Raw genomic sequence first — 24,736 nt, forward strand, 5'->3', positions numbered from 1 at the left:
ATTACATGCTCTGAAATGAAATTCATATCTAAGGCCTTTTGCAGAATTAAATCATGCACCTAGTATATTCCTTAATAATCTAGGTAAAGGTATGTTTTCCAGGATTTTAATAACTCCATAAAAAGTCTCTCTCTGCATGTGCCTTTATCCCTTATAGTATTTCAAATTTGGCAGATTGCCTACAAAGTAAAGATACCAACAGTTTAAATAAAATTTTTCTTTAATGAAATAAAGCCAACCTTGCACACAAATGCACATTACATACAGATAATTTACAGGTTCAATGAACTTGAAGCATTGAAATATTTATTCCAATGCCTTGCAGATTTGAAGATGAAAAATTTATTTAACAGAAGTTTACAAACATTCATGGTAACCAACATATACAGAACATCTACTATATTATAGGTATTGAAAAGACATAGACAGATTGTATATGTTGTCTTGTATTTCAGGTGAAATGGATAGCAATGGGCACATGTACCTCATGGATGAATATGTGTGTATGAAACATATATATATTTTCAATTAGGTAGCTCTTTCTTTTTTTAAATCTTGAGTTATTCTAAAGAAGAAAATAAACTGTATACTCACTTGTAGTTAATCGAACTTCATTTTGGCTAATCATAATTTGACCAGTGATTTTTTTCCCTCAGAGCATGAAGGACAGTGCTTAGAATTTAAAAGTTTAGTGCACCCAAAATGTTGCTCTTCTTAAGCCACTTTGAAGTAATGCTAGTGAGTCTACGATCCAGATCTACATGTTAATCTCTAGTTTTGCCTTCAAACAGAATTCAGTTACAAAGAACTTGGAAAGATTTTGAATCTATTCAGGAGAGAAAAACTCTTTAATTTTCCGAGGAGTAAAAACTCCCCAAGAAACTTCATATAGCTTCTTAGATTTTGCTTAGCATACGTGATAAAACATTGATTGTTGCAGTTTGGTGACCCATGAAATTTGGGGGTTAGTTTTCTCTTCAGACCAGAGCATATAATTATGCAAATAAAGAGCTGTCACTGATCTAGTGAAATACTCACAAACACATGCACTCTGAAATTGGACAGAAAAGTGAAAATGGTTGGTGATGTGAGGGTGCCATGGTTTGTTTTCCTGCCAAGTTTCTATCCAAATTCATTATTCAAATTGTAAACTTTAAAAAGAGACATAGCATTCTTGGGGTGTTGGTTGTCTTTTCATTTCAGATTCTTTGTATTGGTATTGCACGCTGTCCACAAAGTACACTTCAATATTATTTTACCTATGACAGTTCTCCATATTACCCGAGGTAATAGCCAAGGAAGAGAAAGATGAATGATCTAAAAGGAAAGATGCAGGACTTCCCTAGATTTCTTTCTAGAAACATGTTTCATGTCTGTTTCAAACAGAACTCAACTCCAACAATACAAAGGATATAGTGAAAGGTTTTTCACAAATCTCAAGGCGAAGGACTGGGAAAAGTTGCTTAGAAGGCCTCAGGGACTAAGTCAAACTTCCACTTTCAGGTTTTTTATATTCCAGGGGAAAATACTGGTCACTGTGTGGTATCCACTTCATGGTCAAACTTTCAGGATGACTTTCTCCTATCTAGCAATTAAAGTCAACTATTTAACATTTGGTGATTTTAAGCTTTGCAGTTCATTGTACAGTTATTACTTCTCTAAAACCTTTGTGCTGGGAATTAACAAAGTTCTTCAATCTAATCATGCTCTTTGGAATCAAGGTCTCTCAATTCTGAAGTTACCATTGCACAGGCTGTTGCATAATTTTAGATGTCATGGAGAGTCCCACTGATGAAATCTGAGAAGGCTCATGTCAGACCACTGACTGCTAAAGACATCACTACATGAAAGATCAGTGGTGTGAAACTTTAAAAACATCGATCCGAATGAATCAATTAAATCAACATTCATCCTTCCTAAGTGTGTGGTTTAAAACTATCATTGTTGCTTTTTTTTTTTTTTTTTTTAAAAAAAAACCTTACATAGATTTTGAGATAAATGCTGGAATGCTTTGATGGCTACTTCTATTCTCGAATCTCCATTAATCGACTTTGTGCTATTTCCCTCTTTTCAACATCTTCCACTTGGTGTACATTCTTTACTTTTAGTACAGTGCATGACAGTTGCAATGCTTTAAATCTAAAACCGCCTAACAAAGCTGACGCTTTAGGTAGGGTAGCTTTAAGCTCTGTGAAGTGTTGATTAAAAACCCTTTCCCAGACTCAAACTGATCTTTTTGGAGATTAATAGAATATTAGATAAAAGGAAGACGAACAATTCAAGAGACTCCCACTCAGTCATTCTATACAAGGAAGGAAGGAAAGTATTCAATTTTTGAAAGGGAGTACCTCCTGGAGTCTTTTATTTTGTATTATTACAGCCACTAATAAGTAATAATAAAATAACCACCACCATCATCCCCCTTTTTGCCACCCATATTTCAAAGATGAGAGTGTCTTACATTTATTTAAAGACATTTTTTTTTTCTCCACAGAGGCATATGGAAAGTTTTTGAGAACTTTTTACACTTTCTGTAGTAGTACTCTTTCTTAAACGAATTAGGATTACAGACATCAACAGGAACCTGTCAGTTTACAGTAAAAAATATGATTATAACAAGAGACACGTGTTTGGATTGGAACCGCAGATAATCCAGAGAAACAAACAAAATCTAACTTATTAGCATGGATAATACAGTTAACATATCTCTAAAAGGGGCTAAAGGTTTTAAGAAAGCTGTAAAAGAAATGTAAGTTATTTTCAGATGGAACACAGTACATCAAGAACCTGTATACACAAACTTGGAGGCAACTTAATCTCACCAGACTCCTCTTGGAAAACATATTTATTTATAGCATATTCAAGTTTATTTTATAAACAACAGTTTAATGATAGGTTGTTCAGATTTCCTTGCTAAGGAGGTATTTTAGATATTAAAAACAACTGTCTTATAAATGTTAGCTTTGTAAAAGGTGCAAGCCAAATAGTGACTCAACTGAAGTTAGAATATTACCTTACAGCAATACTAACAGAAATAAAAAGTAGCCATAAGGTTTAAAATATTGATGGATGCTGTTTCATCCTTCCTTTTATGTTTTTGCTTTAAAAAATCTCTATGCAATTGGTGAATAAGCAAGATTCTTCTGAGCAAGAATAATAACACCGCTGTTGTTGGGAAAATTGTTTTTATTTTAAAATGGAAATGGAAATATACAGGAAAAGCTTGTGCTTTCCTTTTTATTCTTTGAATAAACAATAATAATGCAATCCAGGTCAAAGCACAAGGCAGAAACTCGAGAAAAGAACAGTTATTATAAGTACATGGTCTTCTTTTCAAATATCCATGAAAATGTTTAACGACTGGATGGCTAGGTATCTACAGAAAGCTCTAAAGCAATAATCTGGCCTTTAAGTTTCGACAGGACTATTTTGAATCTTAGATTTATCAGTCACTCCTTTCCCATTCTACTTGTTCTAAGAATTAAGTATAAAATTAAAATAAAAAGTCCACATCCTGACTTTAAATCTCCACTCTCCTAAAAACCTGTTTGAAGAAACAAAAATGGGGAAGAAGATGATCAAAGATATTGTTAACACTGGCAGCACTCATGCAGGTGGGCTACTACCAACTGCTGCTTGTCACTCCAGGAAAATCGAGGTGAACATTATTACATTTATATCAACAAACCCATAATCAACAGGTTAAAAATCCTGCATTACAAAGGATCTGATCACTTATCAGTTGGTGGTCTGGAAGTTTGCCTAGCTCCCTCTGGGCTGCTACAGCTCAGATTCACAAGTAGAAATTACATTTACACAACTTAAGTTTGCAAATAGCTCTCTATAGATAGTTAAACAAGGTCTAACCATCCAGTAGTTTTAAAGTATTAGAGGCAATTAAATAGTGATTTATTCTAGTTTTAAGTAAAGGTTTAAAAAGAGGAGAGATGATTTGAGAGAGGGAATAGGAGTGATTTGGTTTATAAACTGAGCATATTTATTTTGCTCTAATTCAGGTGCAGAAGCTTCACAAATTTAGCATTGCAGAAGTGTTGGTTTTTTATAAATGCTATAAAATTGTTTCCTGTCAACTTTTTCATATACTGAAAACACGACACAATTTATAATACCTTGAAAAATATATTCACATCTATTCTTGAATCTCTCACTGGAAGATACCATTATTTTACACAGTTCACCAGTACTTCTAAAGTAGTAAAGATTGGATAAAAAGGGTCAATATCACAGACAAATGTGCTTGATGTTGTCGGGGTTTACTCAGTTTAAGCCATCCAGTAGCTGAATAAAATGCCATTTTGATTTTTCCTCCCATATAGTTGATTTTGTGTAAGTAACACCAAAATATATGCATACCTGACCACTGAAGAAAGATTACTTTAATTTGTCATCATTAAAACTATAGAACTAATGAATGTATTTGTATGTCAAACACAGCAATGAGATATTATTAACAGCTTTAAAACTTGTTGAAATTGGTTCATAATATAAAAACATTTAAGCACGAAGTGGTTGATTTTAAGTTACTTTTCTGAGGCATTAGACAGTTCTAAGTCATTTTGGGTACATTTTATCATGTCCTGAAATAAGGCAGGCATATTAATTGTTGCATTATTAAAAAAGGATGAAAACTATTATATTCATGTTCTCATCTATTAGAAACAATCTTTACTAGGTAATTAAACTTGTCAAGTAATTAAAAAATAATGTGAAAATTTAAGATTTTAATCAAAAAGTCAGCAAAACCTTAACATCTCCTGTATTTCACAGTGTTGGCCACATCTTAGCTGGATTAAAATACTTAATTGTTCAAACTGTAGGGCTAAACCCTACAGAGGAAGCAGAGTGCTAAAAATTATACCATTGGACTGAGAGAAGAAATTCTTTCACATCAAGTCCTTCTCTTATTGTTAAAGCAGAAAACTAAAGGATAATTTTAGCTCCACTTAGCCTTTCAGAAGAAAAAGGCTGCAGAGCACATAGGTTTAGTTTCCTGAGGACAATAAAAAAATTCTCTCCCTAGAAGTGCCTAACTCCAAGAAAGCTCAGAATAGATCATTCTGGAAAGGATTAACAACAACAGTCTTTCTCCACAGAGAGATTTAAAAGGCAGAACTTAAGTGAGTTATATCTAAATTACAATGCCACTCAGTACACATTATATATTTAAAAAGTAAAGTCAATTCCAGTGATAACAGTTGGAAATTTCATTGAAAATGGGACCTTTTACACCTACACTTAAAAGAGCTGCCCATCATTGTTTTGGTTTTAACAGTGTCTTCTGAAATCAGAGACTTGTGTAAACTCTCACAAACAGCTGGCAAAAAAATTTTCAGCAGTAATGCGGATTCAGTACTTTATAGATTTTTATGCAAAGTTTTCCTTTTTTTTTTTTTTTCTGGTCCCGAAATGAAAATAGGGAGAGAACAATTTGCACTCCTCAAACTACATGGTACATCATGGCATTCATGTTCTGAATTTGAAATTGGCTTGGAGCATGTGTGCAGAACTTCCAAAAAAAAAAAAAAAAAAGAGGTGGGTAATAAGATGCTCTCAGGGAAAAACCTAGTTAAAATGGAAATCTGATGTCGGGAATAAAAGTTTGTTCCAGTTGAGAGCCGGGAAAGATGGACATGATTAAGGAGGTGAAAGCAGCAGTGTCTGCGCTGTAGCGGGCGCTAGGACCACGCCGACGCCGCCCGCTCTGCAGCGCCCGCGCGGGCTCGGTCAGGGCAATTAGAGCCGCGCCAGCCGCGCCAGGCAGGGCGCTGTCAGCCTTAATCTGAGCGCTGACGGGCAGAGCTCAGCGCGCGCTCAGCCCACAGGAAGCACGACCAGTGAACCCATATTGCTTTGACAGTTGCACTCATCTAGAAATAATGCAAAACGCTATTTAGATGTATATATCACGACCCTGTGCTCTGGGAAGAAAACAATCTAATGAGGGGCTGGGAGTCCGCTCGACGACACAAGCAGTGAGGAGGGTGCGGGTGCGTGCGCCAGGGTGGCCTCCCCCGTCGCGCTCGCTCCTCTTACAGCTCTTCGTGCTTGATGCGGTGCGAGCGGCGCGTCACAGCCGGCTTCAGGGAGCTGATCTTGGCCTCTGAGGCTTCGGTAAAGAATTTGAAAATAGACGGGAAGCTCTTCCAGGAAGTTAGCTCGTGACGGTCGGTGCCTGCAAAGAACCACACATTCGGTTACCAGGTGGCCACGCGGTGCCGGCCGCGGTGAGGGCGGCGAGGGCCAGGCCTAGCTCCAGCTCTCTACCACCCCCCGCCCCGCCCCAGGCGCCCACGCCCCGCCCCTCCCGCCCGCGCCCCGCCTCTCAGCCAGGGCCCCGCCCCCTCGCGGGCGCGCGCCGCTGCCTCTCAGGGCACACCTGGGGCTGCGGGGTCACTTGCACCCCCGGCTCAGAGGAACTCAGACTTAGCTATCCGCGGCGTCGGGGCGTCTCCGGCCTAAGTCTCCATCCCTCTCCCGACGCGGGGACGCGGCCTGCATCTGTCCCGGGGTCTCTCGAGGCGCGGCTGGACGCCCGAGGCCTCCGCCTCTCCGAGCCAATAGAAGCGCTGGGCGGGAAGGGCCACTCCCTCTCCCTCCGGGAAACCACCCACCTCCCCGAGACTCGGCGCGCGCGGGGATTGGTTTTCCCTGCGCGCGGGATCGGCTGCCATCGAGGGGGTTGGGGGCGGGGTGGGGAAGGATTTTTCTCGCCTCTCCCGGAAGCTGTGCTGTTAGACACGATTACCTCAGCTAGGTCACTGGGACCAAATCATACGGGACGCTTAATGAAGGACCACATTCAAAAGGAATTATGCCTTGAAGTGTCCTGGCGGGCGACATTTTTACAGATTTTAAGGGGCAAATTTAGAACAGCTAAAAAGGTTTCAAAGCAGTGACTACTAAAAGAGCATCTAGGCCTCCCATTTTGTCAGGAGGAATTCAACTTAGAAAATGCAGGTTAGTTGTCAATTTTTGGGGTTTTTTTTTTTTTTTACTATAGCTTCTGTCTGTGGTTTCGATGTAATACTAATGTACAGCATGTTTTCAAATCAAATCGACCTTCAGTTTAACCCAGGCAGCAGATAACACGGATGCAGGCATAAGAACAGATGAGGAAATACATTTATCTATTTTTGACTCCCTGTGATGGCTTATGTAGCATTTTACGAGTGGCTTCATAAATGAGCACTTTTTAAAATTAAAAATTAATTACAAAGACTTCCACAGAAGAATAGCTTTTAAACAGTTGAAATCTCTTCCTAGATCACGCAATTATGCAGAGAGATATCGCTTGGAAGTCTCCGGATTCAGGGCCTCAGTCTGATACTTTAACATTGTTAATGATAATTCTTTAGTCTGTAATAGTAGGTCATTGCTATGGTTACTCTACAATGGTGCAACACTTTGCTTTCCCCTTCAGCTATTCGCTGAGACCTGGTAACCACATTTGTTGCCTAGCAACAGTTTTGTGACAGTATCACAATCTAGGAGTTACAACAATAAGGATGCTATGGCTGCTGTCGGCCAGAGAGCAGAAAGCTACAGTCTGTGCCTGACTTAGCTGTGGGAGCTGGCCCTACTAGAGAACCCCTCTCTCTTTATCGGTGCCCTCCCAAGGATTCTCTCTCCTCCTTTCCTCTGCAGATGGGCCTCATGAACCTGAATTTGAAACTAAGACCCAGTATTAAAGTCATATCCATCAAAGCTACTGTATTCAGACTAAAAATGAGGTCATTTCTTTATTTGCTTACTCATTTTGGGCAAAATTCAATGTTACTCAATAGGAAGGCGGGATTGTCTCTATGGTGTTTGCAACCCTAGTTTCACTTCAGTAATAACTACACAGTTGCACTTATAATGGTAAGACATTTTACAATCAATTGTAATTCCTTTTGAAAGACCATTCTCAGATGCATACATGGCAACACTCACCCCCAAATACAATAAGCCAAAAAAAAAAAAAAAAAAAAGGTGTTAATTGTCTCTTTTCCTTCCCATTTCCCAAGCTTCCAACCACATTTGGCATTTCCTCCATAGTGATCACACTTACACCTACTAGTGTTACTAAGGCTAGGATCAATTTGTAAGCTTTCTCAGGGAATTCCCCTCATAATTCCTCCCACCCCTTGAAACCAATTCAATCTATGAATCTAGAGGGACCTAAGGAGTCAACGGTCTGAAGCAATTTTAACTCCTTTATTTCTTCTTTACTGGTGACAATCCTTCTGAAGGATGAACAGATTTCCCTGGTGATAAAATCACTACAAAAGCTTTTTAGTTTTAGCTTTTGATGACTCTCTGCTTGATTAGTCCTGGACTGAAAAGACAGAGTCCCTGAGATAACTGAATACTTATACTGGCTCTCAACATTTACTCTTGTAATTTAAAAGTATAAATAATGAGAATGTGTGCTTCTGTCAGAGGAAGGGAAATTGCTAGGAGTAAAGATAATAAGGTAGGTGAGCAACTGAATTACAGAGAATGGGGTGGAAGGGAGAGAATTCTCTCTAAACTATGGAATGATAACATGAATATGTAATACAAAAATGTGTTTTTGAAATTTTTGGAAGTAGATTTTTAATGATTTTTAAAATATCATTTGGAGGTTGAATAATTGCATGTCTATCTGGGACGGCATATATACATTTCAATAATATGTTTGGAGACCATTTTCAAAAATTTAGTTCTGAAGTTCAGTGAAAATATTTACAGGTGAATATGAAACTCTATCCATGACAGTGTTCAATGAATGGAAACTTTTGAGAGCAGGTTTCTAGTACTTAAAAATACATCACTTTAGGGGACATTAAGTGGGGTGCCTTTTATTCCATCAGTACAGAAACACTAGACCATTACATTATTTGTTCATAAAAGGATATAAAAGGTGGAAGTTTAGGTCAATCAAAAAAGCAGTCATTTATTAATAAAATGCAATGATGTAGAAGTCACAGGGAGACTAGTTTATTTAACACTAACCTAACCTGGTTATTTGAAGGAGATAAACATGGTTTTATGGTCAAGGTCTAGTCTTTTCACTACCACCACTTTATTCTTATCAAGTCTCCACTTTTCAAACCCATATTTTCCTAATTTAGACAGGTTCACAAAATATAAGAAGTAAAAGGTTTTTCCATGTTAAATATCTGCCAAGTTCTCAAGGAATGATTTTGGTATCATTTTGTAGTGGCAGGCTTGGTCTAACTGGATAATTCACCTATGGAGTGAATTCAGTTTCCTACTCTATAACATCAGTTCAGTATAAAAGTAAAATGTAAAGGATCACAGCGCTTCATTACAAAAAAATACCTTTGCTCAGTTTCAATCAGTGGTTCTTAATGGAGATGACAATGGCCTCTGGAGGCATTTTGGAAATTTGCAGGGATATTTTTGGTGGTCAAGACGATTGGAAGGTGTGATTGGCATTTATTGGGAGAAGGTCAGGGATAGTGGATATCCTGTAATTTGCAAGGCAGTATAGAATTGTTCTGCATCCCACATGATTTTCAAATGTTCAGCAGCTATTCATGTAGTTGAAAACCTGTTTATAATTATATGGATTAGAATTTAAATATGTTTTACAGATAATCTTAAAATACTTTTTGCATGATTTTAATATATACTGAATTTTCCAAGAATACAACTACCATGTAAATTGAAAGGGTTGTGCATTTTGTTTTTCAGAGTCTTACCAAGAGTGGTTTACCCTATGAAAAAAATATCATAACTGATGGCACCATGCCCATGGTACTGGAGTTGCCAATAAGCATACCTGTATCAGCCTGCACTTCAGCTGTCAAATTCATGATGATTCCATGCATAAGACCAAGTATCTGATTACTTTATTATGTCTTCTCATATAGATTTGCCTGAGCACTTTAAATATTGAAATCCATATTATTTTTATTATGAATTACTTTTATTCCTTCTATATGTTAACTAGAGCATTACAAAGATTTAACAATCTTATAAGTAGGTAGATTATATCTATTGAATTTATTTCAGGACAGTAAAAGCACTGCATAATATTTCTTATAATAGGAGGTAATCAAAGGTCAGCTTAAATAAAAATGAATGGTTAATTCTTTCTTATTATATTAGAGATTAATTCTTCCAATAATCTGAACCCTACTCTAGCTATCTCTTTTATCCTTGTACAGAGCAGAAAATACCTATTTTTCATTTTTCTTATATTTCTTCCACAAATGCCATTTGTCAATGATGTTATTCATTGTGAAATGACTAAAAGGCCAGGGATCTTCCAAGGAAAATACTACCCTGAATATCCTTGACTTATCACTTGTTTTAAAAAATGAACTGTAGCAAATTTTAAAGGAGTAAAAATAGCAGAAGTGGTGAAAAGGATTAGAAACTTTAAGAATCAAGAACGAGACTAGAAATCATAAGAGAAAGATCAAATTGCTAAAATGTGTCATTGGTTTTCCCAAAAGACTACATATTTAAGAAAAAGTGCCTTGTAATAGAACTGACAAAGAGGGAGGCTATATTCATGTAATAGCATTTAGATAAAATGGTTAAAAACAGCACTGAGATGGAATAGCAAAGAATAGGACAAGAGAGATGAAAACATTACTGTATCTTCTGTCTTATCTATTCCTCTTAGTTTTGCCTGTGAATGACTCTGATTCAGTGTTTCTTATACATCAACCCTGCCCACACTCCTCTTTACTTGATCTTAGTGTTTACAAGTATTTTTGTGGGGGCAGGGGCAAAAAGTATATCAAAATATGCTACTGAGTTGGCAGCCAAAATCCTGATGTTTACTTTGGCAGATGTATATTATTTTGAAGCTGTATGTCATTTTATGCAGTAGATGTCTTAAAGTTATATGGGAATATAACTTTAATGAAGTCTATTTTTAAATGAAGACATGGATTATTTACCTTTTCAATGAATCCCTTAATAAAGTGAATAATTTTCTGGTAAAGCAAATAATCATTCTTCAAATGATATCACACACACACATGCACACACACATACTAATCAGATTTGCCAGAGATAAGGTTTACTGGTAAACAGTAAACAGACTGAAGAACAATCTGAGTGTAGAGTAACTTATCACCAAAAAGATAATTTAGAAGAATTTCTTCATCTGCCATTTACTCTTATAATTATTGTTACTCACTTTATCTTACATGGATAGACCAAAACGTCATGGAATACAGGCATACCTTGAAGATATTGTGGGTTTGGTTACAGACCACCCCAATAAAGTGAACAGTGTAATTAGGTGAATCACACATTTTTTGGTTTCACAGTGGATATAAAAGTTATGCTTACACTATGGTTCAGTCTACTAAGTGTGCAAAAGCATTATGTCTAAAAAGACATTGTATGTACCTTGATTAAAACATGCTTAATTGCTAAAAATGCTAATAATCATCTGAGTTTTTAGCAAGTTGCAATTTTTTCTGTGGTGGAGGGTCTTGCCTCCATGTTGATGGCTGCTGACTGATCAGAGTGGTGATTGCTAAAGATCAAGGTGGTTGTGGTAATTTCTTAAAATAAGATAATTATGTAGTTTGCTGCATTGTTTGACCCTTCCTTTCCTGAAAGATTTCTCTGTAGCATGTAATGTTGTTTGACAGCATTTTACCCACAGTAGAACTTTCAAAATTGGAGTCAATCCTTTCAAACCTTGCCACTGTTTTATCAACTAAGTTTATGCAATATTCAAAATTCTTTGCTGTCATTTCAACAATGTTTACAGCATCTTCACCAGGAGTACATTCCATCTCAAGAAACCACATTCTTTGCTCATCCATAAGAAATAACTCCTCATCTCTTAATGTTTGATCATGAGATTGCAGCAATTCAGCCACATCTTCAGACTCCACTTCTAATTCTGGTTCTTTTGCTATTTCTGCCACATCTGCAGTTTACTTCGTTTACTGAATCTTGAATCCCTCAAAGAGGTTCATCCATGAATGCTGGAATCAACTTCTTCCAAACTCTTGTTCTTATTGATATTCTGACCTCCTCCCATGAATCACAAATGTTCTTAATGGAAGCTAGAACAGTGAATCTTTTCCAGAAGGCTCTCAATTGATCACAGGAATCACTATCTCTGGCAGCTATGGCCTCAGAATTTTTTTTTTTTTTTTGAGACAGAGCCTCGCTGTGTCACCTACTGCTGGAGTGCAGTGGTGCGATTTCGGCTCACTGCAGCATCCACCTTCCAGGTTCAAGCCGTTCTCCTGCCTCAGCTTCCGGAGTAGCTGGGATTACAGGCACGCACCACCATGCCCAGCTAATTTTTGTGTTTTTAGAGACAAGGTTTCACCATGTTGGTCAGGCTGGTCTCGAACTCCTGACCTTGTGCTCTGCCCGCCTTGGTTTCCCAAAGTGCTGGGATTATAGGCATGAGCCACCACGCCCGGCCACAAAATGTATTTCTTAAATAATGAGACTTCAAAGTTGAAACTATCCCTTGGTCCATAGGCTGTAGAATGAATGTTGTGTTAGCAGGAATGAAAACAACATGAATTTTCTTGTACATCTCCATCAGAACTCTTGGGTAACCAAGTGTACTGTCAAGGAGTGATATGGAAGGACTCTTTTTTTTTCTGAGCAGTAGGTTTCAACAGTGGGCTTACAATATTCATTAACCTATGCTGTAAACAAATGGGCTGTCATCCAGACTCTGTTGTTCCACTTACAGAGTGCAGGCATAGTAGATGTAGCATTTTTTTTTTTTTTTTTGAGACGGAGCCTCACTCTGTCGCCCAGTCTGGAGTGCAATGGTATGATCTTGGCTCACTGCAACCTCTGCCTCCCGAATTCAAGTGATTCTCCTGCCTCAGCCTCCCGAGCAGCTGGGACTACAGGCACGTGCCACCACGCCTGGCTAATTTTTGTATTTTTTAGTAGAGACGGGGTTTCACCATGTTGACCAAGATGGTCTCAATCTCTTGACTTCATGTTCTGCCCACCTCAGCCTCCCAAAGTGCTGGGATTACAGATGTGAGCCACAGCACCCGGCCGTTTTAGCATAATTTTTAAGGCCCTAGGATTTTTAAAGTGGTAAATCAGTATTGGCTTCAACTTAAAGTCATCAGCTTCGTTAGCCCCTAACAAGAGAGTTACCCTCTCTTTGTCCTTTGAAGCTTTGAAACCAGGCATTGACTTATCCTCTCTAGCTGTGATAGTCCTAGATGGCATCTTCTTTCAATAGATGACTGTTTCATCTACATTGAAAATCTGTTGTTTAGTGCAGCCACTTTCATCAATGATCTTAGCTAGATCTTCTGGATAACTTGCTATAGCTTATACAGCAGTACTTGCTGCTTCACCTTGCGCTTTTATGTTCTGGAGATGGCTTCTTTCCTTAAATCTCATGAACCAACCTCTTCTAGCTTCCAACTTTTCTTCTGCAGCTTCCTCATCTCTCTCAGCCTTCACAGAATTAAGAAAGTTAGGGTCTTGCTCTGGATTAAGCTTTGGCCTAATGGAATGTTATGGCTTGTTTGATCTTTTATCCAGACTACTCAAACTTTCTGCAGATCAGCAATAAGATTATTTTGCTTTCTTATCATTCATGTGTTCACTGGAGTAGCACTCTTAATTTCCTTTAAAAACTTTTTCATTGTATTCACAACTTGGCCAACTGTTTTGCAAGCGGCCTAGCTTTCAGCCTGTCTTGGCTTCTGACACGCCTTCTTCACTAAGCTTAATCATTTTGATCTTTAGATGGAAAGTACAGAGATGTGAGACTCTTCCTTTCACTTGAACACTTAGAGGCCATTGTAGGGTTATTAATTGGCCTAATTTCAATATTGTGCCTCATGGAATAGGGAGGCCTGAGGAGAGGGTAAGAGACAGCAGAGTGGCCAGTCCAGGAGTAGTCAGAGTATACACTACAATTATCAATTAACTTTGCCCTCTACTATGGGCATGATTCTTAGTGCCCCCAAATAGTTATTAACATCAAAGATCACATAATCATAACAGATATAAAAATAAAGAAAAGGTCTGAATAGTGCTAGAATTGAAAAAAATGTGACATAGAGACACAAAGTGAGCACATGCTGATTTTTTTTTTTTTTTGAAAGGGCGGTAACAGGCTTGCTTGACACAGGGTTGCTGTAAATCTTCAATTTGTAAAAAATGCAATATCTGCAGTGTGATAAAGTGAAGCTCAATAAAACAAGGTATGCCTGTAATTTTAACAATCTACACATAATTTACATCCTAGGGTCTGGCTTAGTATAGGGAATATCAATTGTTTACCTTTGAATATGAAAGATCATTTTTTGTATCTTTGTTCCAGGGAGAAAAAACCCAAACATGTGCCCTTACCCTCTCACCCTGCCCCCCACAAAAGAATACATTTTTAAAGAAAAAGGTAATGAATAAACTTTGTAAATTACCATGATAAGGAGGCAGGAAACTAGAAAGATATGAAACACATTAATATTAACAGGATAACGTGTCTATGATATTTTCAAAATGACAAGGCTTGATTTTAAAAATTGATCTTTAACAAAAGAAAGAAGTATGGGCAATTAGGAAGTAATGAAGACCCTGTCAATATAGCTATGTTGATAATAACAGGTAAGGGAATTCTTGAGAAAATCTAATATATAAAAATCAGGAGGTCTGTAATATGCGTTATTGAGTCCCATTGGGATTAACTAATGAACTTACGAGCTTACCAGCAGTTATTTTTAGAAAGCTATAAAGAATCAGAGAAATATCAGAGCACCGAAAAATAATGTGCCTTCTAAAAAGAAATAAAATATAACTACTAAAATTCACTTAAAAATGAATTCTAGAGCTTCTAAGAACAATATCCTTTTTGAAAAAATGAAATACACAGTTACTAATATTTGCACAGAGAAGGGCTTCTAATGGAAATCCTCCCAGTTAGAAGGGACAAGTATGAGCCTACCACACTGGGAGTAGTGAATGGGGCATGGTGGGGTGTGCACCAAGATTGTGTAAGGAAAATGCCAAGTGCAGCTCAGAAAACATGCTATTAATGCCTTGTTGAATTACCTGCGTAAGATACAAGCAAGTCTCTTTCCATTGCTAATACAGTTGCAAGTCCTTTAAAGTTGAGACTGTGTTGAGACTGTAAAGGCAAGAAGTCAAGTTTGACCAGAGATAATAGACAGGTTAAAAGAAAGACACATAATCAGCAGTGGAGACTTTTGGGTCATTTGCGGCTTCCGGCACAACCTATCCTTTCCTTTAGCTCCTTTTCTGCCAAGTTCTTCTCATCTGGTGAAGCGTGGGGGTGGTACTAGAGGGCGTGGTGGGGGCACAGTGGAACTTGGGGCAGTTTAAGACTCAGGTAAGCCGGGTGCAGGGCCTGTAATCTCAGCACTTTGAGAGGCTGAGGTGGGGCGAATCTCCTGAACTCAGGAGTTGGAGGCCAGACTGGGCAACATAGCAAAATGCCCTCTCTAACAAAAATACAAAAAAATTAGCCAGGCGCAGTGGCATGCACCTGTAGTCCCAGCTACTTGGAGGCTGAGGTGGGAGAATCGTTTGAGCCCAGGAAATAACTTTGGGAAGTAAACTTATTCCTTTTTTTTCCCTTTACGACAGGATCTTGCTTTGTCACCCAGGTTGGAGTGCAATGGTATGATCTTAGCTCCCTGCAGCCTCGACCTCTGAGGTCCAAGCAATCCTCCTGCCTCAGCCTCCCATGCAGTTGGGACTACAGGTGTGTACCACCATGCCTGGCTAATTTTTGTATTTTTAGTAGAGACAGGGTTTCTCCATGTTGGCCAGGCTGGTCTGAACTCCTGAGCTGAGGCGATCCACTCACCTCAACCTCCCAAAGTACTGGGATTATAGGCATGAGCCACCATGCCAGGCTGTAAATTTCTTCTTGAGGTGCAGTAGACAGCCTGCCTTGCTGTGGGTCTCTGACTTTGAACCTTGGCTGGCTTCTCTAATCAACTTTCTCCTAGACAATAAAAAATGGATGCATTTTTGTTACTTTGATTGCCTATAAAATCTAGACAGCTATTATAGAAATGTTTCATTTGGTTTTTACTCTTGTCTTATCTCACATACTCCTCTCACTGTTGCCACAAGGTCTTGCCTCCAGGGTTATACTGTTTCCCATAAAACTTAAGCTCAAGCATGGGCAAAAGCTTCCCTTTCCAGTTTCCCTTTGTCATTTTCAAAAGTAACTTTACTAAAGGATTGTAAGTTAGCATAGAAGTAAACAAGGGAATGCAAAGAATCACAAAGTAGTTACTTCCCTAATGACAAGTTTCTAATAGTCCCAACACACTTAGCAAAGAGCTTTACTGGGCCCCAAGTTCCTTCACTGTAAAATAACACTGTTGAAAAGGGTGGTACAACTTTACAGATATCTTGTCAGGCTTTTCCTCCCAGCTTCCCCTCTCTGCTTAGCTGGGTACCAATTGCTGCCAGCTTGAGAGACAAGACGGGGGTGGGGGTGGGGATAGGGAGAAGGGGAGAGGGGGGAGAGAGAGAGAGAGAGACAGAGACACAGAGAGAGAGAGAGAGAGAAGTTAGCACAGGGAAGAATGAGACAGAATGAATTGCAAAATGCTCTCATTTCAAAGCAAAACAAAACAAATGTGAATTTACTAGTTCAAATATCCAAATCTTCTGTGGCCCTCCTCCTTTCTCAATTGTGAATTCTATTATAAAGGATATATTGTGTGGAGAAAGATTTTTCTCAGAATTCCTGTGACTGACTAATTTGTACATGCATTCATTGTATGCCAGGCACTGTTTCTTGGTGCTGGGGGTGCAGTGGTGAGCAGGGAATATAAGGGCTCTGCACACTTGATAGTGGAAAATGACAACAAGTAAAAAGTAAACCAATGAACATGCAAACTTCAGAGTTAGAAGTACTAAGAAGAAAACCCAATAGGGGATGTGAAGACAATGAAGGCGAGGATGAGGTGGGAAGGAGAAAGAAGGCCATCGGTTTCAATTGGGTGAAGAACACTTTTGACCTGAGACCTGAATGGCAACAAAGAGCCAGGTGAAAGTCTGTGGTCAGACTGCTTTAGGCAGAGTTGTGGAAGAACAAGTGCAGGGGCTCTAAGGAGGAAAGAAGTTGTCATTGCTGAGGAACTCAAAAGGTTAGTGTGACTTGGAACATGGTGGGTGAGGGGAAAGTGGTGTCAGATAATTCAGAGAGATGTGCATTCTCCAGGCCATGTGACATCTTGCAAGTCATACTGAAGGCTTTTATTCCAAGTTCATTGGAAGATCTGTTTACAGGGTTTTAATCAATGGAGAAATATAAACGGACTAGCATTTTAAGAGTGCACTGGCTGGTATGTAGAGAATGAGTTATGGGGAGTCAGAAGGATGAATTTAACCCTTCCTGACTGCATTTACCAATTCATTCTGCCTCTAGAGCATTCCCTGGGACTCTCCTTTACACTGCTCAGAGTACAAAAATTCAGTTACTGCTAATTCACATATAAGGAATAAAATCAATGTGTAGCAATAGTAATATGAAGTAGGAGTTGAAAAAAAGCCTAGTAAAACATTATTTGAAAGTAGTGAATTAAAAAATGGAGTTGAACTAGAAATAACATTTTGCTAACAATTCTGCTTCTGTCTGATACCTCTGGTTTCTCAGCCCTTAGGACTGTTGTGTGTGGTGGTAAGATGTTGGGATGGGGAATACACTGTCACAGTATTCCATTTCTGCAATCAGTCCAGAGGTAACTGGTGAGCCTACCCTCCAGGCAGGCTCTTCTACTGAGCTCTTCACTTCTACAAATGGTCACAGCATTCTCTTAGCTGCTCTACCTCACAGCCTGAGTCATCTTTGATTTTTCTCTCTCTCATTTGCTACCTCCTGATCCAATCAGTTAATAAATTCTGACAATTAAACCTCATGAAAGTTTTTTTCTTCCTTTCCATTCCCTCTGTAATCTAGAGTGATTTAGATTTAATGATAGATCATTTAGAGTTCAGAAATCCCTCCTAACCGATTTTACTTTCAGTCTTCGGTCTCTCCCCTTTGATCTTGTCTCCTGCTACCCAGTGAAAAATTCTAAGGTATCATTTGTGTCACATACCTCTTTCTATGCTTCAAAATATCCAATGGCTCCTCACTATATAAAATTAGGCAGAAATTCCTTAATTAAGGCCTTCTGTTCTCTGGCTCCAGCCTCCTTTTCTAGGTTTATTATAACCTCAACTCTGCTTGTATAAGTATCCCCTATCCTGTCATGTCCAGTTCCATTGACATTCCTTAAGCCTTTTCAAATTCTTTATTAAACATCTTTATATATAGGATATATTGTGTCTTACATTTCTGTATTAGCTTATGTGTCTTTAAAATTATAAAGCAGTGCCCAGGCCCACGCTGCTAAAAGCAAATCACAGGGAATAGATACCTGTGTTTCTTTTGATTCTAAAATCCAGTCAGAGATGAGATTACTATAATAAAGTTTTTGAAGGCAGGGGTCAGACTTTACTCATCTTCAACATAGATTGATAAATCTACCCTGTCTGTATATATCTGAGACGGTATTGCTCTGTCACCTAGGCTGGAGTACAGTGGCATAACCATGGCTCACTGCAGCCTCTGCCTCCAAGGCTCAAGAAATCCTCCCACCTCAGCCTCCCGAGTAGTAGGATTGTAGAGATGGGGTTTCGCCATGTTGCCCAGGCTGGTCTTGAACTCCTGGGCTCAAGCAATCTGCCTGCCTAGGCCTCCCAAAGTGCTGGGATTACAGTCATGAACCACCATGCTTGGTTGCAAATCTACCTTATATTGAAGTGTATGCTAGCTCTCAGAATTAAGAAAGAAATTCCTGGCCTGGTGCCGTGGCTCACGCCTGTAATCCCAGCACTTTGGGAAGCTGAGGCGGGCGGATCCCGAGGTCAAGAGATCAAGACCATCCTGGACAACACAGTGAAACCCCGTCTCTACTAAAAATACAAAATTAGCTGGGCATGGTGGTGCGGGCCTGTAGTCCCAGCTACTTGGGAGGCTGAGGTGGGAGAATTGCTTAAACCCAGGAAGTGGAGGTTGCATTGAGCCGAGATCGCGCCATGGCACTCCAGTCTGGCGACAGCGAAACTCCATCTCACAAAAAAAAAAAAAAAAAAAAGCTGAAGAAAGTAGAGTATATTTCTTGCCTTCTCCAACAAACTGATGAGGTGATGAGGTGAACTCAGGTGGCCATAGTCCATTAGCAACTAGTTGATAAACACTGACAGATACTCAAAGTATCTTCCAGATCTCTTTAGCTAAAATGTTGTGCTTATTAGTAAATACAATTTACTAGCATCAAAGAGTTTTAGTGTCAGCATTGAGAACTCACAGAAAGTCAAACTTTTAAGTCTTCAAGAGCTTGTATTCCCAAGATGTAGTTGACTTGGCCCAACTTTAAATGCAGATGGAAATATATCAAGTATAAAACCGAGCCTTTTCCTTTCTCATTTTTTTTTCTTTTTTTTTGAGATGGATTTTTGCTCTTGTTGCCCAGGCTGGCGTGCAAGGGTGTAATCTCGGCTCACTGAAACCCCACATCCTGGGTTCAAGTGTTTCTCCTGTATCAGCCTCCCGAGTAGCTGGGATTACAGGTGCGTGCCACCACACCCGGCTTATTTTGTATTTTTAGTAGAGATAGGGTTTCACCATGTTGTCCAGGATGCTCTTGAACTCCTGACCTCAGGTGATCCACCCGTCCTGGCCTCCCAAAGTGCTGGGATTACAGGCATAAGCCACCGCACCCGGCCTTCTTTGTCGTTTTCAAAAGTAACTTTACCAAAAGACTGCAAGGTAACATAGTACTAAACAACAAAATGCAAAGAACCATAAAAGAGTTATTTTCCTAAGTACAAGTTTCTGATTCTAGTATTCTCAAAACATTCATAAAAGAGCTTTGTAGGGCCCCAAGTTCCTTCATTGTAAAATAACACTGTTGACATTTTGCCTTATAGTCAGTATTTACAAACTGGTTAAGCATTGAGATAGTAAAAATTTTCAGAAGGATGTATGTCTAATTGTTTCAAAAGCCACTTCAATATTTACTTCTTCTACTAAGCCTTCTTTGATTAACCTTAGCTCATACCAACTACTCCCTTTATGTTTCAGTATTTCATATATAGTTTATACTAAAGTTTTATTTATTTATTTATTTCTATTTTTTTGTGAGATAGAGTCTCACTCTGTTACCCAGGCTGGAGTGCAGTGGTGCAATCTTGGCTCACTGCAACCTCCTCCTGCCTCAGTCTCCCAAGTAGCTGGGACTACGGGTGTGTACCACCACACCCAGCTAATTTTTGTAGTTTTGGTAGAGACAGGGTTTCACCATGTTGGCCAGGCTGGTCTTGAGCTCCTGACCTCAGGTGATCTCCCCACCTCAGTTTCCCAAAGTGCTGGGATTACAGGCATGAGCCACTGCATCTGGCTAGTTTATATTAACTTATTGTGTACTTGCTTTGCTTTACTAGTCATTTCATGTAGGAGATATACCTTGTTTTATCACCAAATCATTTGGGGAGAAGGCCTCCAAATTACTTATCCCAGAAATCATAGTTGAGGCTTTATAAATGTTTGTTGTATAAACAGGTTTCACAAACACAATTAACCATAACATTTATGCTTACAAGTGTTATTAAAAACTTAGAAAATTGGTTTTTGTACTATTTGATGATGATTCCCATTTTGAAGTTAAGGAAGTAGGAGCCTACAGAAGATAATGGCAGTAAAAACTTGTGAATTTACAAAGCTATTGGTGTTCTGAATATATGGTTCTGAATATATGGATAAATCATTATATGAACTTCTGTATGCACAGCATACTTTTTTATTGCTTTGACAGACTTTCAAAAGCATAGATCTTGCTTTGTGGCCACTAGTAGGTGGTAAACTAGCCAGTATAGATTACCCCAGTCACTTAATGATTTAGAATTGTTCTAAAGCCCACAGGCCAATTTGGGGATCATTGATATATTTAAAATACTGAGTGCTGTAGACTGAATGTTTGTTTCCCCTCAGAATTCATATGTTGAAACCTAATCTCTAATGTGGTGGTATCTGGAGAAGGGGCTTTTGGCAGGTGATTAAGATATGAGGGTAGAAACCTCATGAGTGGAATTACTGCCCTTATAAAAGTCACCCCAGAGATCTCCTTCACCCCCCTTCTTCCCTGTGAAGACACAGTGAAAAGATTACTGTCTATGAAAAAGAAAGCAGGACCTCATCAGACATTGAATCTGCTGGGTGCCTGGTCTGAGACTTCCCAGACTTCAGAATGGTAGGAAATAAATTTCTGTTGTTTATAACCCACCCAGTCTATCACAGTCTGTTATAGCAGCCTGAATGGACTAAGACACTGAGTTTTCCAGTTAACCCACATGATACATCTTGCCATTTATTTAGATCTTCTTTAATGCCTCTTATAAAGTTTTCTCATTTTGTCCAAAGAGGATTTGCACTTCATATATTAGACCCATTTATTCATTAATTCTTGTATTTATGATTACACTTTTTGAGACAGTGTAGATTCATATGCAGTTATAAGAAATAACTGAGAGGTCTTGTGTTCCTTTTATCATTTTCCCCAGCGGTAACATCTTGTGAAGCAGTGCAATATGACAATTGTGATACTGAAAATGTCATTTAAGATACAGAACATTTCCATCACCAAAAAGATTCGTCACATACTGCCATTTTATAGCCACCCCCACTTCCTTCCCCCAACTCCCCTCCTTAACCTTTGGCAACTACTAGTCTGTTTTCCATTTCTACAATTTGGTCATTTCAAGAATGCTATATAAATGAAGTCATACACCATGTAAACTTTTGGAATTGGCTTTTTTTCATTCAGCTTAATTCTCTGAAGATTTATCAAGATTGTTCTGTGTCAACAGTTTGTTCCTTTTTATTTTTGAGTAGTATTCCATGGTATGGATATACCACAGCTTGTTTAACCGTAATCATTCCCCTGTTGAAGGACATTTGGGTTGTTTACAGTTTTTTTTTTTTTTTTGCTATTGTGACTAAAGCTACTCAAACATTCACGTACAGGTTTTTGTGTGAACATAAATCTTAATTTCTCTGGGATAAACTCCATTGCTTCATTTCTCTGGGATAAATGCAATAATGCAATTGCTAGGTTGTACGTTAGTTGCATGTTTAGTTTATGTTTAGTTTTTCAAGAAACTGGCACACTGTTTCCTGGTCCATTGTGCCACTTTATATTCCCTCCAGCAATCTATGAGCGATCCAGTTTCTCTGCATCTTTGCCAGTAATAAGTCTTGAAGTTAGCTAGACTGATTTTTCATATTTTATTCTTCTTTTTAAAAATTGTTTTAGGTATTCTAGATCCTTTGCCTTTCCATAGAAATTTAGAATAATTTTGTCTATATCCACTGTGCCATAAAGGATTAACCTTGCCCAAAGAGAGGTCTGGCCATTGCCCTCAGCACCTGGGGAGTAATCTCTTAGCCCTTGGAATGTTCTGCCTGATATGAGTGGCTTCCTTTATTTGGACCTTTGGACTGTGTTGGATCAGCTTGACCTTTGGAGGGTCTGGAGACTAAAGTTTGCCATGTGGGTGGTTAACATGTCAAAGTAACTGAATCCCAATAAAAACTCTGGACATCAAGCCTCCAATGAACTTCCCAGATTTAGAATTCTAAATATATTCTCAAACACTGTTGCTGGAAGAAGACAGAGGTGTCCATGATTCAACTGAGAGAGGACAATTGGAAGGTCATGCTTGGAACTTTCCTAAACATTGCCCTAGGTGATACTTCCTTGGCTGATGTTAATTGGTATCTTTTCACTGTAGTAAGCTGTAACTGAATGCAACAGTTTTCAGTGAGCTCTATGAGTGCTGGCAAATTATCAAACCTGAAGGTGGTTTTAGAGATGCCCAAACTTGCAGTTGATGTTAGAAGTGAGGGCGGCTTTGGAACTTCATAATTTTACATCTACAAAAAAATCTTGCTGGCACTTTGACAGGAATTCTGTTAAACTTATATATCCATTTGTGGAAAATTGACATCTTTATTATGTTGACTGATGAAATCTATGAACATATGTCTTTTAGCTTTTTTTTCTTAGTACTGCATATTTGTTGGTGCTACTATAAATGGATCTTTAAACACTATAACTGCTTGTTGTTGGCATACAGAAATGTGGGCTGGGCATGGTGGCTCACACCTGTAATACCAGCACTTTGGGAGGCCAAGGCAGGTGGATCACCTGAGGTTGGGAGTTCCAGACCAGCCTGACCAACATGGAGAAACCCTGTCTCTACCCAAAATACAAAAATACAAAAAGAAAAAAGAAAACAAAAATTAGCCAGGTGTGGTGGTGCATGCCTATAATTCCAGCTACTCGGGAGGCTGAGGCAGGAAAATCACTTGAACCTGGGAGGCAGATGTTGCGGTGGGCTGAGATCGCACCATTGCACTCCAGCCTGGACAACAAAAGCGAAACTCCATCTCAAAAAAAAAAAAAAAAAATGCTTTTGATTTTTGTGTACTGATTTTGTGTCCAGCAATCTTGCTAAATTATCCTTTTTATCCTAAAAAATTATCTGTAGATTTTGAATTTCCTAAATAATCATATCATGTATGAATAATTTCACTTTTGTTTTTTCCTTTGTAATTCTTACATCTTTTATTTCTTCCAATTATAAATTTCAGAAAACTTTAAACTATAAACAAAATGCCTCCAATGTATTGATACCATTAACTTTGTGTGAATAAAATATCACATAAAGTAAATTATTATGAACAACATAAAACTGGTATCAAGTTACTATATTTTCTTTTTTGATTGATTTCTTAATGATGCACTTCAAAAAGACCTAACTGTGTCAGGTAATGTCCTTCAGTTGCTGACTACTGGTCATGAAAGTTCCTGTCACCTTATGACAGATCCTGTTAGGTTCCGGAGAATCAGTTATGCTCCTAACACTATGATTTCTTCTCATCCTAGTTAAGATCATGTAGAAATAGACAATTTTTTGTTACATTTAGCCTCCAAGTCTACAGTTGTTTTCACTCTGTCTGGTACCATGCTATTTTACTCCCAGTTCTCTCCCCAAAAGCATTTCTTCTCTGAATGCCTTTTTTTTTTTTTTTTTTAAAATCCCACAATGCAACTGCCTTCTAGATGGCAAGAATTCTTAAAGGACCCTGAACTTATTTACTTTACATCACTAATACATCTTCCATTAATAGAATAATGCATTGATTTTAAAGTAAATAATATATTAATGAATGTGTTATATAAGCAGTAAATTACTACTGTTGACTAGTTTAGAAAATAACATGAGAACATGTAAGATGAGATTGACTACTTAATCCTGGAATAATATAACAAAGTATCAGGATAGAGAGAATTCATGTACAGTTAAACTGAGATAAAGTCCCACTAAGAACTGATTTATGGGCTGGGCATGGTGGCTCACAGCTGTAATCACAGCACTTTGGGAGGCCAAGGCAGGCGAATCACGAGGTCGGGAGTTTGAGACCATCCTGGCCAACACGATGAAACCCTGTCTCTACTAAAAATACAAAAATTAGCTGTGTGTGGTGGTGGGCGCCTGTAATCCCAGCTACTAGGGAGGCTGAGCCAGGAGAATGGCTTGAACCCGGGAGGTGGAGACAGAGGCGGAGGCTGCAGTGAGCTGAGATTGTGCCTGTACTCCAGACTCCAGTCAGGGTGATGGTGCGAGATTCTGTCTCAAAAAAAAAAAAAAAAAAAAAAAA

The 24,736-nt window shown here is 38.6% G+C and overlaps 1 protein-coding gene across 13 annotated transcripts in view; it reads right to left on the minus strand.

Annotated features, from left to right (window-relative positions):
* Positions 1 to 1,953: 1,953 nt before the first annotated feature.
* The window catches only part of FAM172A (family with sequence similarity 172 member A), a 511,553-nt gene continuing 488,770 nt past the window's right edge, over positions 1,954 to 24,736 (minus strand). For 11 of the 13 annotated variants that reach the window (XM_026454283.1, XM_026454281.1, XM_026454275.1 and 8 more), the window contains one exon: positions 1,954 to 6,193. In XM_026454283.1, coding sequence (XP_026310068.1) covers positions 6,051 to 6,193 — 143 coding nt within the window. In that variant the 3' untranslated portion in view covers positions 1,954 to 6,050. The remainder of the gene's footprint in view (positions 6,194 to 24,736) is intronic. The other 2 variants (XM_026454276.2, XM_026454277.2) reach the window with 2 other exon arrangements.

This window comes from Piliocolobus tephrosceles, chromosome 4 (assembly GCF_002776525.5).
Source record: "Piliocolobus tephrosceles isolate RC106 chromosome 4, ASM277652v3, whole genome shotgun sequence".
Classification (NCBI taxonomy): domain Eukaryota; kingdom Metazoa; phylum Chordata; class Mammalia; order Primates; family Cercopithecidae; genus Piliocolobus; species Piliocolobus tephrosceles.